Source organism: Panthera tigris, chromosome A3, assembly GCF_018350195.1.
Source record: "Panthera tigris isolate Pti1 chromosome A3, P.tigris_Pti1_mat1.1, whole genome shotgun sequence".
Lineage (NCBI taxonomy): Eukaryota > Metazoa > Chordata > Mammalia > Carnivora > Felidae > Panthera > Panthera tigris.
Window position 1 is genome coordinate 15,230,629 of NC_056662.1, and position 17,975 is coordinate 15,248,603.

At 44.0% G+C, this 17,975-nt stretch overlaps 1 protein-coding gene across 1 annotated transcript; it reads left to right on the forward strand.

Moving 5' to 3' along the window:
- The first annotated feature begins 6,836 nt into the window (after positions 1 to 6,836).
- LOC102966423 (eppin) lies at positions 6,837 to 14,033 on the forward strand. The gene is made up of 4 exons (XM_007077766.3): positions 6,837 to 7,114; positions 8,808 to 8,939; positions 13,062 to 13,229; positions 13,713 to 14,033. The coding sequence occupies exons 1-4, from the start codon at positions 7,030 to 7,032 to the stop codon at positions 13,718 to 13,720; spliced, it is 393 nt and encodes a 130-aa protein (XP_007077828.1). The 5' UTR covers positions 6,837 to 7,029; the 3' UTR covers positions 13,721 to 14,033.
- The last annotated feature ends 3,942 nt before the right edge of the window (positions 14,034 to 17,975 follow it).

The window sequence follows — 17,975 nt, forward strand, 5'->3', positions numbered from 1 at the left end:
ATTTGGATGCCTTTTGTTTCTTTTTGTTGTTTGATTGCTGAGGCTAGGACTTCCAACACTATGTTGAATAACAGTGGTGGGAATGGACATCCTCGTCATGTTCCTGATCTTAGGGGAAAGCTCTCCCTTTCCCCCCATTGAGGGTGATATTAGCTGTGGGTCTTTCATTTATGGCCTTTATGATCTTGATGTATGTTCCTTCTATCCCTACTTTCTTGAGGGTTTTTATCAAGAAAGGATGCTCTATCTTGTCAAATGCTTTTTCTGTATCTATTGAGAGGATCATGTAGTCCTTATCCTTTCTTTTATTAATGTGATGTATCACATTGATTGATTTGTGGATACTGCACCAGCCCTGAATCCCAGGAATAAATCCCACTTTATTGTGGTGAATAATTCTTTTAATGTATTATTGGACATGGTTTGGTAATATCTTGTTGGGAATTTTTGCATCCAGAAATGGACCCACAAATATCTGGCCAACTAATCTTTGACAAAACAGGAAAGAATATCCAATGGAAAAAAGTCTCTTCAGCAAATGGTGTTGGGACAACTGGACAGACATGCAGAAGAATGAACCTGGACCACTTTCTTATACCATACACAAAAATAAACTCAAATGGATGAAAGACCTAAATTTAAGACAGGAAACCATCAAAATCCTAGAGGAGAACACAGGCAGCAAATTCTTTGACCTCAGCCACAGCAACTTCTTACTTGAAATGTCTTCAGAGGCAAGGGAAACAAAAGCAAAAATGAACTATTGGTGCCTCATCAGATAAAAAGCTTCTGCACAGTGAAGGAAACAATCAGCAAAACTATAAGGCAACTGACAGAATGGGAGAAGCTATTTGCAAAAGACATATCAGGTAAAGGGTTAGTATCCAAAATCTATAAAGAAATTACCAAACTCAACACCCCTCCCCCCAAAAAAACAAATAATCCAGTTAAGACATGGGCAGAAGACATGAGTAGACACTTTTCCAAACAAGACATTCAGGGGCGCTTGGGTGGCTTGGTCAGTCGAGTGTCCGACTTTGGCTCAGGTTATGATCTCACAGCTCTTGAGTTCGAGTCCCGTGTCAGGCTCTGTGCTGACAGCTCAGAGCCTGGAGCCTGCTTCTGCTTCTGTGTCTCCCTCTCTCTCTGCCCCTAACCCACTCGCATTCTGTCTCTGTCTCTCTCAAAAATAAATCAACGTTAAAAAATGTTTTAAGAAGACATTCAAATGGCTAACAGACACATGAAAAGATGCTCAACATCACTCATCACCAGAGAAATACAAATCAAAACCACAATGAGATGCCACCTCACACCAGTCAGAATGGCTAACATTAACAACTCAGAAAACAACCAATGTTGGTGAGAATGTTAAGAAAGGGGAACTCTTTTGCACTGCTGATGGGAATGCAAACTGGTGCAGCCACTCTGGAAAATAATATGGGGGTTCCTCAAAAAGTTGAAAATAGAACTACCCTACAGCCTAACAATTGCACTGCTAGGTATTTATCCAAAGGATACAAAAGTGCTGATTCTAAGGAGCACATGCACCCGAATGTTTATAGCAGCACTATCAACAATAGCCAAATTATGAAAAGAGCCCAAATGTCCACCAACTGATGAATGGATAAAGAAGATGTGGTATACATAGATACACATACAAGTGGTGTGTGTATACACACACACACACTGTAATATTACTTGGTGATCAAAAAGAATGAAATCTTGCCATTTGCAACAATGTGATGGAACTAGAGTGCATTAAATCTAAGTGAAATAAGTCAGAAAAAGATATCATATGATTTCACTCATATGTGGAATTTAAGAAACAAAAGGGATGAACATAGAGGAAGGGAAGCAAAAATAAAATTAAAAAAAAGAGAGGGGAAACAAACCATAAGAGACTCTTAAATACAGAAAACAAACTGAGGGTTGCTGGAGGGATGTTGGGTAGGTGGATGGGCTAAATGGGTGATGGACTCTAAGGAGAGCACTTGCTGGGATGAGCTCTGGGTGTTACATGTAAGTGATGAATCACTAAATTCTATTCATGAAATCATTATTAGACTACATGTTAACTAACTTGGACTTAAATAAAAAATAAAAACAAATAAATAAATGAGGTTGGATTAAAATATGAAGAATGGATTCAGAAATATCATTTGTGAAGCAAAAACAATAGTATATTTAGAAGCAATGAAATGGAAAAAAACACGACAGGTTCTAAGAAGATATTCTTGATTAAAACAAAGCATTTGAGATAATTTTAAAAATTGTTGTTGGGAAAAAAAAAGAAGTATAACAATATTTAATGAGTTTACTTATATTTTATATATAATCATATCTGAAAATGATGAGTAATTTGACTCTCTTGTTTCCCAATGTCATGACTTTGTTTTCTTGCCTTTTTGTATCATGTAGAGCCTCTGAAATAATGTTGAAAATAAAGGTAATGACATCTATCCCTGTCTGGTTCTTTATCTTAAAATCAGTGTCTCCTGCAGTATGAAATGTCATTTGTTGTGGGCTTTGGGATAAATAGATTTTACTGCACTTGGATGGTTTTCTTTTTATACATTTACTATTGTTATTGGATATTACTGTGGAATTTTATCATACACTTTAAGCATCTAATCATGTAATAATTTTCTCTTCTAATTTGTTAGTATAAGAACTTATATTATTAAATTTCCATATGTTGAACCATCCTTGCATTCCAGGACTGACCTTAATCATATTGAGGGTATACTTCTATTAATACACCGAAGGTACTTTAAGCAAATAGTTTATTCAGAAATTTCACATCAACAATCAAGAGAAAAATAGGCCTATTACTTTTGTATGTTTTGCTATTGGAATCATATTACTTTCAACAAACTAGCATGGAAAACTAATTGGGAGGTTACTTATTTTTCCTATGATTTGTAATATTTTAATATCTCAATTTATTTTTATTTTCTTTTAAGTAATATATATGCCCAACATGTGGGGCATGAATTCATGACCCTGAAATCAAGAGTTGCACACTCTACCTACTGAGCAGCCAGGCACCACCTATGGTCTGTAAGATTTTAAATAAAAATTTCCATAATAATATTTTAATAATATTCTCTATTTTTTAGGGCTACACAAAATTGAGCTCCAAAAGCAACTAGGTAAGGTTTCTTCTATAGTGGTATATTTGAAATAATTTTTTATAAATTTTTAATGTTCATTTCTTTATTTTGAGAGAGAGAGCGAGCACGAGCAGGGGAAAGTCAGAGAGAGAGAGAGGAAGAGAGAGAGAGGGAGAATCCCTAGCAGGCTCCACACTCAGCCTGGAGCCCAACACAGGGCTTGATCCCACAAACTGTGAGATCATGACCTGAACCAAAATCAAGAGTCAGGTGTTGAACCAACTGAGCCACCTGGGCAACCCTATTTTTACTAATTTTTTTCTTGTACTTTACCTTACAGTGTACATAGGCTCTCTACCTCCTCCTCTGTAAATTTTGGCCTTTTATACGTTGCTAAAATTGATCCATTTTCTCTCTATTTTCAAATGTATTACCTTAAAGTAGTATAACTGATTTTGTACATAATTCTTTGTCTTTAACTTTGTATAATGTTTTCTTCAATATACTCATGTTTCCACCCCACCTACACTATCCACCAATCATTCAAAGCATTTACCACCTATCCATCCGCTCACCTAGCTTGCATTGAAATACCTTTAAACTTATTGATCTTTCCACCCATTCTCTCACTCATATATCCACCCACTTACCCTTCTCACCCACCTTCTTTCTACATATCCAGCTGCCTGTTTTATATCTAGCCTTTACTCATCTTTCATACAAACACATTCTCTCATACCTGTCAACATAGGTCTCCATCATTTCTACACCCATCTCCCCTCCATCCACCTAACAATTCACTCATTTACCTGCCATTCAGAGTTTCCATCAATTACCCGTTTGTCCCATTACTAACCTATCCATCCTTATGTTCAATCCAATCCATTTATTCACCCAGCCATTCATCCCCCCAGCCATGTTCAGGCATTCATGCACCCAAATATCCATGATACCCTCACCCATCCTTTGTATTCTTCCAACTATATTCCCATTCATCATACTATGAGCCATCCATCTATCCACATAGCTACCTTGCTCATCCAGTAGTTTGCACCGAGTGTTTATTCTGGCCCTATTAATGTTCTAAACACTAGGTCTTAGACACAGACCTGTTCAATGGAGCTCAGGGTTTATCTGAGGAAACAAACACGAAACTCAGTAACACACTTAGAGGCACAGAAAACAACACAGAAAGCCAAGCACAGGAAGCTTGATCAACGTCTTGGCCTAATTAACAAGCAGAAATCTCCAGGTAGAGGCCATCTACCTTGGTACCCCTTGGAGTCCCTCATTCTGACCAGCAGATTGGTGCTAGAATAGAAGTGTGGCTGAGGTAGAGGGAGGGCACCATGACTGACCATCGGTGAGAGGAGATAAGGGAAGGAGGGCAAAGATCCACATGGATCCTTACTCAGCCTTCTTCAAGAAATTGAGTAAGGGAAGGGGCAAAAGAGGTCACTCATCCTAGGCCCCCAAGACATAAATTTCATCTCATCTGCTTGAAAAGTGAGACCCTTGGGTGGGACTTGAAATTAGGCAAGGCAGAATTGATAGAACAACTAGAAATTCTGAGTTTTCATTTACTTTCAAGAAAATTTAGAGAAGAATTCAGCCTTCCCTGGGGCACTGGGAACCATTTGGACATTTACAGTCTCTGTGGGTCCCTAGCTTCTGTCCCCACTATGGACATCACCTTCATCCCCTTTGTGTGCACTATTCCTCCCTACCTGCAACTCCATAGTAAGATATTATATTCACACCAATATCAGAAGGTTCCACAGTGACCTCTGACAAGAACTCAGATACTCCTTTCCCTTTTACCCTTATCTCAGACACTCACTCGGTGACATGGAGTCATAATCTGCACTCCTCTGGGCCTTATGACCCCTCTAAGATGAAGAAATGGACGTGTGCCCTCAGAGTCCTTGCACCAGGTGGTTCAGCTTTGTATTCTCTCCTGGCCTGAGTATGGGAGGGACATAGAATAAGAGGGGAGGGACAGCACTGCTCAAGACATCTTGGTGGTTCGTTAGAAATTCTATTCCCTGCTCCCTTTGTGGGGTTCAGTGGGATCCAGAAACTGATGGGATTGGACTGTGTGGTATAAGTGCCTGATATGCAGCTTTTTTATTTTAATGTAAGTGCCTGACACTAAGCTTTTGAGTGCTGAGGCATCCATTTCGAAGACATCCATATCGAATAAATGCAGCACCAGCTGTATAACACAGATATTAACAACACAGCTAGATAAGGAACCAGGCTGTCCTCACCCATGAAGTTCCCCCTTTGGAAAGGCCTCGAGGATCCCAGATAACAGACCACCCGAGTGACCCTGCTTCTCCCTCCCCACACCCTGATTCCCACTTTTATATGCTTTAAATTCGCCAATAAAAAGTGAATCCATGAAACCCTAGACATTCCACCCTTGGACCCTAATAAAGGCAGAGAGTCCCAGGTCCACACTTCCTACCCTTCTCTTTGTCCACAACCTTCTGTGTGGCCTTCTGGCATGCCATATACCCTCCAGGGCTTGTGAGTAATAATAAATTGTGTGCTCTGAAGTTCCCTGATGGTGTGGCAGAGGTAAGTCCTGTGATAACAATAAGAACCACAAAGGCTGGTCCAACCACAATGCTTCCCCGTGGTGGTGGAGGCATGTCTGTCAAGGGAATGTCTGTGGGCCTCACTTTGAGTAAATATGCCCCCAAGAGTGTCTCGGGCCTTCCTAGCTGAGAATATCACTGTCAATAGGCTGAGACACACACCACAGATTCCCACAGGGGGCTCTGTCTGTGATCCTAAATTCTGTGACCATATAGTCACTCACTGATGATACAGCTGGCTTTGTCTGGCTTCTGCCCATCATGTAGGACAAATGGAGAACAACTTGACCCAAAGTGCAACAGCTAGTTGAAGAAAGAAACAGGGACCCTACAGACAACATTTACTCTCTAAGGAGAGTCTCTCCCTCTACCGGGACTGACTGGCTGGCTGGCAGGCATCGTGGAGTCCATGTAGGAATGCTGCCAAATTCTCCAGCACTCTCTCCAGGGCCCTTTCACCAGTCCAGTCAGAAGCCAGCAACTCTACTGTCTATGCACTTCAACTGGGGTGTGGTCTCTCAGGCAGGCCTCCCCATTTTACAGTTCCTCCTCAGACAACAAGATGGATGGAGGACACTCACTAGAAGCCCTGCTGACATTCTCCACTGCTCTCAAAGCAATATGACCTTGACAAACAGTATCTGAAAACTCTGCTGACAGGCTCCTCCTCCCTCACACTCCACTCTGTGGTAACATATTTACTCTTTGGCCTTTGTCAAAGAATATGAACTACCCAAAGAGAAAAGGGAGAAGTTTGGGTGAAATGGTGGGAGAGGGAGAAAGAGACACAGAGACCATGAGAAGCCCACAGAAAAAGAGAATAAGGCAGACACCAACACGGAGAAGCGCATCTAAACAAAGAGATACCAAGACATCCATAGAGATACATTGTCAGAGATAAACAAAAGGGGCATAGCAGTTAGTGTGCAGATAAAGTGGAAAATGAATGGAGAATGAGGACATTCCGTAACTCTCAAAGTTATCAAGACCCCTGATGGTGGCATGTACTTCTAAGTTCACATGGAAAGTGAGATAAGCTTTGCCCACACCCCACGGTGGACCAGAGGGCCTAGCCTAGCCCAGGCTGTTGAGCATCATGAACCATCCAAGAAAAGACTCTTCCCCAGAGCTGTGGGCTGTAGATACCAGCTGGCCACATTGACGATCTCAGGAACTTGGCGTTCCCAGCAGGATAAGAGGTGTCTGGCTTGACTCCAGTTCTCACATCCAAGATACTGACTACTGAAGAAATAGGCTGGCCAGACATTTTCATATTCTGGAACCACTGAACAGGCCAGCTCTTCTTCAGAATGGCGTCTTCTAGACTTTTGAGCATCCTGGTCTTATCCGCCTTTCTAGTGAATGTCCAGGGTTTCGGTGACTGGATCTTTCCCAGTAAGTAGTGGGGCCTCAGCCTTCGTGCTGAAGAGAGGGAGGGTGCTGGGAGAATGAAACAAGGAATAGGTGCTAAGACTTGAGTTGCTTCCCACCATGTTAGCCCTGGTCCAAGGTTGGGAGGTATTTGGAATATTTCTTCCAATTTCCCCCTTTATGGAAATGCCCTCTCTGAATGCAAGAATCTGGACCTGAGGCAACGCCCAATTTCAGCCCCTTTGAAGTGGAGGGTCGATTGGGGGTGGAAGGAAGAGTCACAGGATCTTGCATTTATGGGAGGGGCTTTAAGAATCTGGGAAGTCTAGGGGATCTTCCCCTTACCCCACAAAAAATAGCCCCCTTTCTCAGGATATTATCTCTATCAACTCCTGATTCTTTCAAATGTAGTCTTATGAAGTATTCCTGCATCCCTAGGGGTTCCGTACCTTTGGGATAAAACACAGTATCCAGAAGTTTCTTTGAACTGAAGACAGTAATCTTCCATGACTATAGAGTAATAATGACAATTGGTTACCATTCAGTCAACAGTCAGAAAGTAGGGAGTTAGAGAGATCTGGAGTCAGACATGGTAGGTCCAAACTCTGGTTTCACTGTTCAGTAGCCATAAACTAGGGCAAGTTAGTTAGATTCCATGTGCTTCAGTCTCCTCCTGCACAAAATGTGGATGTCAGTAGAACTGACCTCTTAGAGGTATTAGGAGGATTGTGGGAGATAGCATTTAAATTTTTTTTTAAGTTTATTTTTGAGAGAGAAAGTGTGAACAGGAGTAGGGGAGGGACAGAGAGAGAGAGGGAAAGACAGAATCCCAAGCAGACTCTGCACTGTCAGAACAGAGCCCGATGCAGGGCTCGAACTCACCAACTGTGAGATCATGACCTAAGCTGAAATCAAAAGTTGGACACTTAACACCCAAGCACCCTGAGATAGCATTTAAAATGCACAGAAAAGTCCTTGGCGTATGGTAAACAGTGGATAAACGTTAGTTAACATTGCTATGCATCAGTTCCTATGATTGTAACTTTACGCACTTTGTCTCATTTCCTCCTCAACAACTTTGTAAGGCTAAAACAAGTTTACAAGTGAAGAAACCAAGGTTCAGAGAGGTGAGTGGTAAACCAAGATGTAGAATTTAAAAACCCAACTCTCTGACGCCAGGGTGAGTGTTATTAATCATTGTGCAATAGTGCCCCTGGGAGGAACTCCAAAACACTGACTCCTCAACCAGGCCAAAATGACCAGATTAACTTAGACCAGTGGATTTCAATGGGCGATTTTGCCTTCCAGGGGACATTTGCAATATCTGCAGATATTTTTGATTGTTAAACTGGAGAGTGCTATTGGCTTCTGGTGGATAGGGGCCCGAGACGCTGAACACCCTACCGTGCACAGGACAGCCCTCCTCCTCCCATAAATAATGATCATAAAGAGTGGCAAGTTTGAGAAATCCTGCATTAGAGGGGATGGGGCTAAGGGGTAGAACTAGGGATGGGGTAAGAAGGTAGAGAGCGGTCAGAAGGGAAGTCAGTGTAGGCAGTGCTTGGAAATACATGAGAGCACCCTAAGGAAAAGGACTCCTGTGGATGAGCAAAGAGAAAGCAAACATCCCTGACTTTACAGAGTTGCCTTGGGTTGGGAGAAGAGTGGACACTGTGCCCTCTAAGATTCATGGTTGTAAAACTGTCCTTTCCTTTAGGGAGATGCCCCAGAATCCAAGAGAAATGTGAATTCAAAGAAAGGGATGAATGTACGAAGGACAGACAATGTCTGGACAACAAGAAGTGTTGCATCTTCAGCTGTGGAAAAAAGTGTTTAGACCTCAACCAAGGTAATACTAGGAGCCTCAGAATAACCAGCCCCTCTGCCCACACCCTCACCTTCTGTCCACCTGTGTAGCATCATCCCTGCTTTACTAAGGGCTGGTCTTTCAGCAAGATTGCTGGACGGGGAGACCTGTAATTTACATCCATCACTGCCCCTAATATTATGTGTGACATTAGGTAGTATCTTCATCCAATCTGGTCTTTGATTTCCCCAAACAGAATGTGAGTGTAGGATTGAAGCAGATAGTCTCTTGGCTGCTTTCACTCTTATGGTTTTCTTTTTTTGTCTATTTCTAACTCATGATTTTCTTAGTCTCCATGTGGCTATTGTTGGCACATTGTTGCTGCAAGTGATAAGTAAGCTATTGGTATTTACCAGCTTTTTGTTGCTGAGGGGCTGTCTGTCTGCTTCTCTAAGTTCAATTTAGCACCAGGAAACATCCCTTGACTACTGCAGACCAGAGGGTTTTTCCTTTGTTCCTGCAATCTTAACTCCATGCCCATCTTCTTGGGCTCCAAAAAGACTATCAAAGATTCTTTACTCATTTATTTAACAAATATGTATTGAGTGTCTCTGAGAGTCATAATGGGATTTGACTCATGTGGTCAGGGAGGTAAGGAAGCCTTCCCTGAGAAAGCAAACCTGAAGTTGAGTTCAGAAGGATGGGTAGGAAATTTAGGCAAAGAGTGGATGGGAGGGATTTCAAGGCACAGGGAATAACATGCACAAAGGCTCAATGGTGGGGCTTAGAGAGGCCAGACAGCAAGAGTGTGTATGAGCACAGCATGAGGGAAAGGATCTGGTGAGATAGGGTCTGGTGGGCTAGCATCTCACTTTGATCCCAAGAGCAATGAAAATCCACTGAGGTGGACAGTGATGCGATCAGGGTTTTATCACTAACAGAGGAGAAACAGAAGGATTTCAGGAAAAGAGGATATGGTAGCTTGGACCAGAGAGGTAGCTGAGGGGATGGAGAAGAGTGGGCTGTGTTTGAAAGATGTCTAGGCAGTAAAGTAAGCAGGACTTGACAATGGACAATGGGGCAGAGTGGGCAAGAGGATGGTGAGTTGTTCCTTTGCCTAAAGGTGAGTGTTTTCAACTGATGAATGGATAAAGAAATTGTGGTTTATATACACAATGGAGTACTACATGGCAATGAGAAAGAACGAAATATGGCCCTTTGTAGCAACGTGGATGGAACTGGAGAGTGTGATGCTAAGTGAAATAAGCCATACAGAGAAAGATACCATATGTTTTCACTCTTATGTGGATCCTGAGAAACTTAACAGAAACCCATGGGGGAGGGGAAGGAAAAAAAAAAAAAAAGAGGTTAGAGTGGGAGAGAGCCAAAGCATAAGAGACTCTTAAAAACTGAGAAACGAGGGTTGATGGGGGGTGGGAGGGAGGGGAGGGTGGGTGATGGGTATTGAGGAGGGCACCTTTTGGGATGAGCACTGGGTGTTGTATGGAAACAAATTTGACAATAAATTTCATATATTGAAAATAAATAAATAAATAAAAGCATGCCATTAAAAAATAAAATAAAATAAAATAAAATAAAATAAAATAAAATAAAATAAAATAAAATAAAATAAAGGTGAGTGTTTTTGAATCTAGGTTTTCTGAGTTCAAGTCTTAGTCTGTCACCAGCCTGGGCAAATTAACAACTTTCCCCTGTTGTTCCTCACTTTCCCCAGATAAGAAAAGAACCAATGTTAAAGGCTATTTGGAGGACCAAACAAGATGATGCACAGGAAGTGCTTAGAGCAATTCCTGGACGCAATTTAGCCAAGTGACACATATTAGCTTAAGTTATTTGTTTAGGGAGTTCCTAAAAAGCAGAGGCCATGCCTTTTGTCTCTTAAAGCATCTTGATGGGCACATGAGTGGCTCAGTGAGTTGAGTGTCACACTCTTGGTTTCAGCTCAGGTCATGATCTCGAGGTTTGTGAGTTCGAGCCCCACATGGGGTTCTGTGCTGATGGTGTGGAGCCTGCTTAGGATTCTCTGTCTCCTTCTTTCTCTGCCCTTCCCCTGCTCATGTTGGCACTTTCTGTCTGTCTCTCTCTCTCTCAAAAATAAATATTTATTTTAAAAAGCATCTTGCACATAGTAGGTGCTCAATGAATGGCTTATTCGGTTCAGGTCAGGGTGCATTTTGTTTTACCCTCAACGTTCTGCAAGATCCTATTCTATGCCAGACCACCTGCTAGGAATGGGGCTCCAAGATGAAATCAGACACAATCTCTGCTCCCTTGGAAGCTCATGACCTCATGGAGAAGACTGAGGAGGGAATCCATTGACAACCATGCACAAGAGATTCAGAAGCATGGTGGAACAATGAAGGATCGGTCCAGGAAGCTATGGGGGTGTGGGGTTTAGACTGGAGTCAGTGACATCACAGAGGAGCTGATGTCTGAGGAAGGTTTTGAAGGGAGAGTGGGACTGTCGCTAATGAACAACAGCAGGGTGGACAGAGGAAATGAAAGCGAAAGGTGTGGAGGTGTGGGATAGCATGGGGTGTTGAAGGCTGCAGGAGCATGTACCTCAAATGGTACTGTGGTGTCAGGTGGTGGTGCAGACCCACAAGCGGGATCCAGACTACAAAAGGCTTGTGGGTCAGTGGAAGACTTTGCCATGAAGTAAAGGTCCTAGCTGTGGAATGACATGGTCAGCTTTGTTTCAGGTCCAGTAGGTGCTTCCCTCTGGCAGGCAGAATGAAGGACTGATTAGAAGGGCCAGAGACAGGGCCAGGAAGATCAGTTCCAGGCTATCCCAACAGCCCAGGCATGAGACACCAAGATTTAAAGAGAGTGTCAGAGAGGTGAGCTAAGAGGAGGATAAGAATCAGCAGGACTTGCCTGTTCAGCTATGGGAAGTTTTCCCTCATGGAACTCAGAGTTGAGTTCAGATCTACATTCATTTGCTAGGGCTGCAGCAACAAAGGACCACAAACTGGGTGGCTTAAACAACAATATATTGTCTCACAGTTCTACAGGCTACAAGTCCAAGGTCAAGTGTTGGCAAAGCAGGTTCTTTCTCAGGTTGTGAGGGGGAGAATCTGTTCCATGCTTTTCCTCTAATTCCTGATGGTTTGCTGGCAATATTTGGCAATCCTGGGCTTGTAGACTTCTGCCTTCAGCTTCACATCTCTCTCTCTCTCTCTCTCTCTCTCTCTCTCTCTCTCTCTCTCTCTGTGTGTGTGTGTGTGTGTGTGTGTGTGTGTGTGTCCAAATTTCCCCTTTCTATAAAGAAACCAGCCCTGTTGGATTAGGGATGCATCCTACTCCAGTATAACTCATCTGAACTAATTACATTTGCCACAACTCTATTTCCAAATAGGGTCACATTCTGAAATCCTGAGGATTAAGATTCAACATACAAATGGGGGCGGGGTGAGTAGGGAGAGACACAATCCAACCCATAACAGGACTGAAGCTAACTGAGGGAAGAAAGGTGCTGGACCATCTAAAATACTAGTCCCTGGCTTCCCTGAGTGGACTTCCCCTTTACTCATGAATTCATATTCTCTCTTCCTGGCATGGTTTAGGGGGCAGAGTATGTGGTTTATAATTTGCCATTTCCAAGGCACTTCCATATCTTTAATCCATTCAGGATGTATTTACTGAGCAGCTACTCTATGCCAGGCACTGCTAGAAGCTGCACATTCAGATATAATCAAGGAGTTCACAACCTCGAGTGCCATGAAGGCAGTCTCACTTGTACCTCAGGATGGCTCTGTGCCACAAGCAGGGTGAGATTTTGCATTCCCATTGTACAGAAGAGGAAGTCAAGGACAAGACAGGTAATGTGGGAGGTCAATACACACACTGATTTGGGAGCAGAGCCTTCAAATTAGTCTCCTCACTCTCAGGAAGATAACAGGGACAGTGACCAGAAGGAATGGGAGAGACCGATGTTCTCCGGGGATGCAGACACCCAAACAGTTCCACTCTGGGGTCTCCCTACAATGTGCACAATATACCAATGGGTCTGGGCTCCTGAGGTGTGAAAAGGTGAAAGGAGCCTGCTCAGTTTCATCTCTGGTGGTGTCCAGGGGTAACAATAACAGCTCCTTTTTTGAGGGGTGGGCACTCTTATTTCTCAGCTCTGGGGTCTCCCTACAGACATATGTGATATGCCCAAAGAAACTGGCCCCTGCATGGCCTTTTTTCATCGTTGGTGGTATGACAAGGAAAAGGGTACCTGCTCCAGGTTCATCTATGGTGGCTGCAAAGGAAACAATAACAACTTCCAAACCAAAGACATGTGCCAGAACATGTGCTCCAAAAAACGTGAGTCCCTGGGGCTTCCCAACCTCATTAGGGCCACGCTGAAAGGTCTGGGTGTTGGTTGCTTTGTTCAGGGTTGGCTATGTCCTTGGCAGACCAGTGCTGGCAGAGCCAGCTCCACTTGGGGGGTAAGTATGCACCTGGCAGAGGGTTGGATAACAGCTTTCTGGGAATTGAGTTTGGGAAGGGACATGGTCATGAATCAAAGCTGGCAAGTATGAGGGATGGAAGGAGGATGCAGACATGATGAAATCCCAGAGACCAACTTCAGAGAGGTCACAAGACATCCAGATTAGTGCTGGATTGCCAGCAATCTGCTCCCAACCACATCCAATTCCGCTTTTAAGGAGGAAGCCATAGCTCCCCAAAGCAAACCCACTTTGTTTTAATCTGCTGTGCAAAGATATACGAGCATAACTTCAAGACTTGTTCTGAAGATAAGCTGAGTCCAAGTGCTTAACTGATCCTGTCCTACATTCTCTCCAGGCTTATAATCCTCATTGCATTAAGGATGTACCTGAACAACCACCAGGATTTGGCTCATGATCCAAGGCTCTGTCTGTGTGCCTGACCAATGGTCCATGCTGGTTTCCACTGTTCTACTCTCACATTCCAAGACCTCAGCTCTTCCCCTTACGGAGCCCCAGGATCTGCATTCGCCTTCCTCTATCTCAGACTCTTAAACATGGTATCATTCTGTTTTGACCCATCTCTGTGCTTCTTTTCTTTATGTCCAATGTCTAGAGCCCCCTGCATAGCTCCCAATTTACCCCAATAAAGTACTTTGTGTAGTCTTGTGCCTCTGAAGCTGAATAATTCACATCTGTTGGTACATTACACTTTGCAGAGAATAAAGGGTCACTGAGGCCTCTTGTGACACAATGAAAGGGAGGGGAAACAGTCAGCTCTCGAGAGCTGAGAGCTGCAGGGACATTGTCCTCCTCTGTTTCTTCAAAAAATTGTAAGACCCTTTTAAGACAAAGGTCTTTGGGCATTGCCTTAGTTTGGATCCCCCAGAAACTAATCCTGGGACAAGGACATGCGTGAAAGCAGTTTACTTGGGAGATCTCTCAAGACACACAAGGTGGGGATCGGGTAAGTGATACAGGCAAGAGAGGAGTCGACTATAAGCTGGTTACCGTGGGGGGAAACTGCAGCTTATTCTCCCAGGGGCCTTCTAAGGAATGCTGTAAAACATGTGTCCAAATGTCTGCATTCATCTCCAGTGACGGGGCAGCTGAGTCATTTAGTCATTGATTCCCATTCCTTCCTGGATGCCTGGGGGTATTAAAGCCCTTGCTCTTCCAGACTTTTCCACATGCAAGCTTAGCAAGATGTCAGGGAGCCAGAGAAAACCCATAGCACAGAAGTAGAGACTCTGACACTTGAAGTTGGAAGCTGTCTCTAAGCACTGGGTGTCATTCGGCCACAAAAGGAGCAAAACACTAACATATGCCACAAAAACCGAAAACGTACTCTAAGCAAAAAAAAGTCATACACAAAAGGTCACCTACAGTATGAATCCATTTTTATGAAGTATCCAGAATAGGTAGATCCCTAGCAATAGAAAGTATGTTAGTGGTTGCCAGGGATGGGATTGGGCTGGGGGGAAATAGCAACTGCTAGTAGGTATAAGGTTTTCTTTTGTTTTTGCTTTCGTTTTTTAAGTTTTATTTATTTAAGTAATCTTTACACCTGACGTGGGGCTTGAACTCACAACCCCGAGATCAAGAGTCACATGCTCTTCCAATTGAGGCAGCAAGGTGGCTTCTTTTGGAGTGATAAAAATATTTTGGAACTAACAACGGTGGTGGTTACACAACATTGTGAAGGTACTAAAAAGCCACTGGTCTGTCCTCTTAAAAATGGTTAATCTTATCTGATGTGAATCCCACCTCAATTTTTCTAAAAGTGGGTTAGGAAAAACAAAAATGTGCACCAGGTCTGTCTCCTGTAGCTACAGGTGAAATCAGAGGCGAGCCAAGAACATGCCTTATTAAACCTTCAAACCTTAAGTTGGAGAACCCAATGGAAGAATCTTCATGCCCCATAGCTGCTGGTTCTGATGTCATAACTGATAGTTATTATTTCCCTCCTGCATCAACCATTCCAAACTGCACCCAATAATAGAGGCTTTCTGTTAGTGCTGGCAACCTCTCCTGCTCTCAAAGCAGCATGATCTTGACAAATACTTTCTGAAGATTTGGTCCAACCTGAGATAAACCTGTCTCCTTCCCCACATGCTACACATGGTAATACCTTTACTTTTTGACGATGGTTAAAGAAAAGGGATGGCCCAAAAAGAAGAAAAAGGAGAAGGACAGAAGGGAAATGAAGGGCAGGGAGAAAGAGACCCGGAAGAAGACTCACAGGAAAAGAGAAAAAGGCAGGCACACAGCAAAAGGAGGAAGCACAGAAAGAAGAAAAATAGGAGCGCCTGGCTCAGTTGGTTGAGTGTCCAGCTTCGGCTTGGGTCATGATCTCGTGGTTTGTGAGTTCGAGCCCTGCGTCGGGCTCTGTGCTGACAACCTGGAGCCTGCTTCAGATTCTGTGTCTCCTTCTCTTTCTGCCCATCCCCCGCTTGCGCTCTGTCTCTGTCTCTCAAAAATAAATAAATAAATGTAAGGAAAATTTAAAAAAAAAGAAAGAAGAAAAATAAAGTGTGAGAAAAATAAGGAGACAAATAGACATGTCAGGAGAAGGGTAAGACTGGAAAGAAAACTGGAATATTCTTGATCTCTAAACTCCACTGGAAAATGGAAGATGCTGGAATTGAACTTCCCTTTCTCCAAGGGAGTCTAGAAGTCCCAGACAGGCTTTGCCTCTCTCCCTGGTTGACCAGAGAGCCAGAGAGCCGCAGCGAACTGAGGAGTAGGAGCTGCTTTTCAAGAGCTCCTTCCCCCAGGGTTGGTGCTGTGGGTGCCAGCTACTCCCACCGGTGGCCTCGGGGACTTGGCGTTCCCCGGCACAGGAAGTGTGGCTCCTGTGCCAGGACAGCCAAAGATCAGAAGCAGGAGCTACTGCGGAGCAGTTCCTAATTTTCGTGCCAGCAGCCAGGCCAGTAGCTCTTAAAATGGGGCCCTTGGGACTTGTGCCAGTCCTGGCACTATTCATCCTCCTGGGGAGAGTTCAGGAGCCTGAGCTGGTTGAGGGGTTGCTTGGCAGTAAGTATCAGGGACTAGCCCTCCCGGTGGAAAAACAGAAGTTTCTGGGAGGGGGAAACAAAGAATTCTACAGAGGAGGAACACTTCCACCTTCAGCCTGGGACCCTGGGCAGGAGAAATGGGAGATATTCTCAGTCCTTTTCTCAGACCCCAAACTCCTGGTCAGATGCATTCCACGAGCACAGGGACCTGAGTCTGTAGCAACGGACTCCCCACTGTCATTATGAGAGGGATTCCTTCTAGACCAGGGGGCCATAAGATGGACTAAAACGGTGCTGGAACCTTATGGACCTTTCCTATAAGAAAGATCCCCCCCGCCCAGCACCACCCTTAGCACCTTTAAATCTCCCAGTTGCAGCCCCAAAAGTCTCCCCATACCCACACCCCCAGAAGGTCCTTGCTTTTGGAGTAAAGAATGGTCTCTGGAAGTCCCTTGAAATGCGGAAGTATGAAGATCCCTTAAGTAGCAGCTAAAATACACTGAGCACTCAGCAGTGAAGCCATACATTCATTGCAGGTTCAAATCCTGGTTCCTCTCCTCGGTAGCTGTGTGTGACCTTGGAAAGGTTCACATAACCTGCCTGTGCTGCAGATTCCTCTGTTTATAAAATGTGGATCTTGATAGGACTCACCCACAGAGGTGTCATGAGAATTAAGGAGAAAAGGACAAGGGCACAGTAAGCATCTCGTTAATATTAGTTATCATTATTACGCCCCAGGCAGCTTGACGATGGCTTACAAGATTTGTCGCCTAATCCTCAAACCAACTCTATAGGCAGATGAAAGAGGCAAGGTCCAGAGATGATGCCTGTCATACTAAGGGTTGCACAGAATTCAAAGTCCAGCCACTTGACTCCACAAATGGAGATCTCAGTCACCTGGAGGAGCTACAGCACTCTTGCCCCCACCCAGGGAACATCCAAATACAAGAAAGCCAAGTGACCAGAGCAGTCCTAGTGGAGAGCATCCTATGAGTGGTGGGGCTGGGGGTAGGGCTGGGTGTAGGTACTACATGGTGAGTCGTTATCGGGTTGGGAGTGGGGACAGTGGTGTGAAAATCCTGTGCCATCTAAAGGTCACTACCTTCTGGGGACGATGAAGTGAAAAAAGGCTTCTCTAACTCTGCAGTGGTGCTCTGGGCCTGGCATTGGAGGGTTCTGGCCTCCCTTCTTCCCTTGTTTTCTCCCTCAGAGAAGTGTCCCGAAAACAAACCACCATGCAGTTTCAAAGAAATCGACCACTGTGGGAGGAAAAAACGTTGTTCGGGGAAGATGAAGTGTTGCAAATTTAACTGTGCAAAGAAATGTGTAGACCCAGATGAAGGTAACACACAAACTCCCTGAACTATCCAGTGCCCTCACTCCTGACCCGCACTCTCTGCCCATCAGCACTGGCATTGCTGGACCCCTCCCCTTGAATGATGGCTGGTCTCTGACCAAGAGTCTGGATGCATCTTCTGCCTGACGCAAATCCTAGCAGTGCTGGACTGGGATGGAGTTTATTTCTTTTCTCCCCTATTTAGGTATGTGGTGTGAGTAACAGAGATTTTCCTTTATGGGCCTTAGTCTCCCCATGTGTAAGAAAG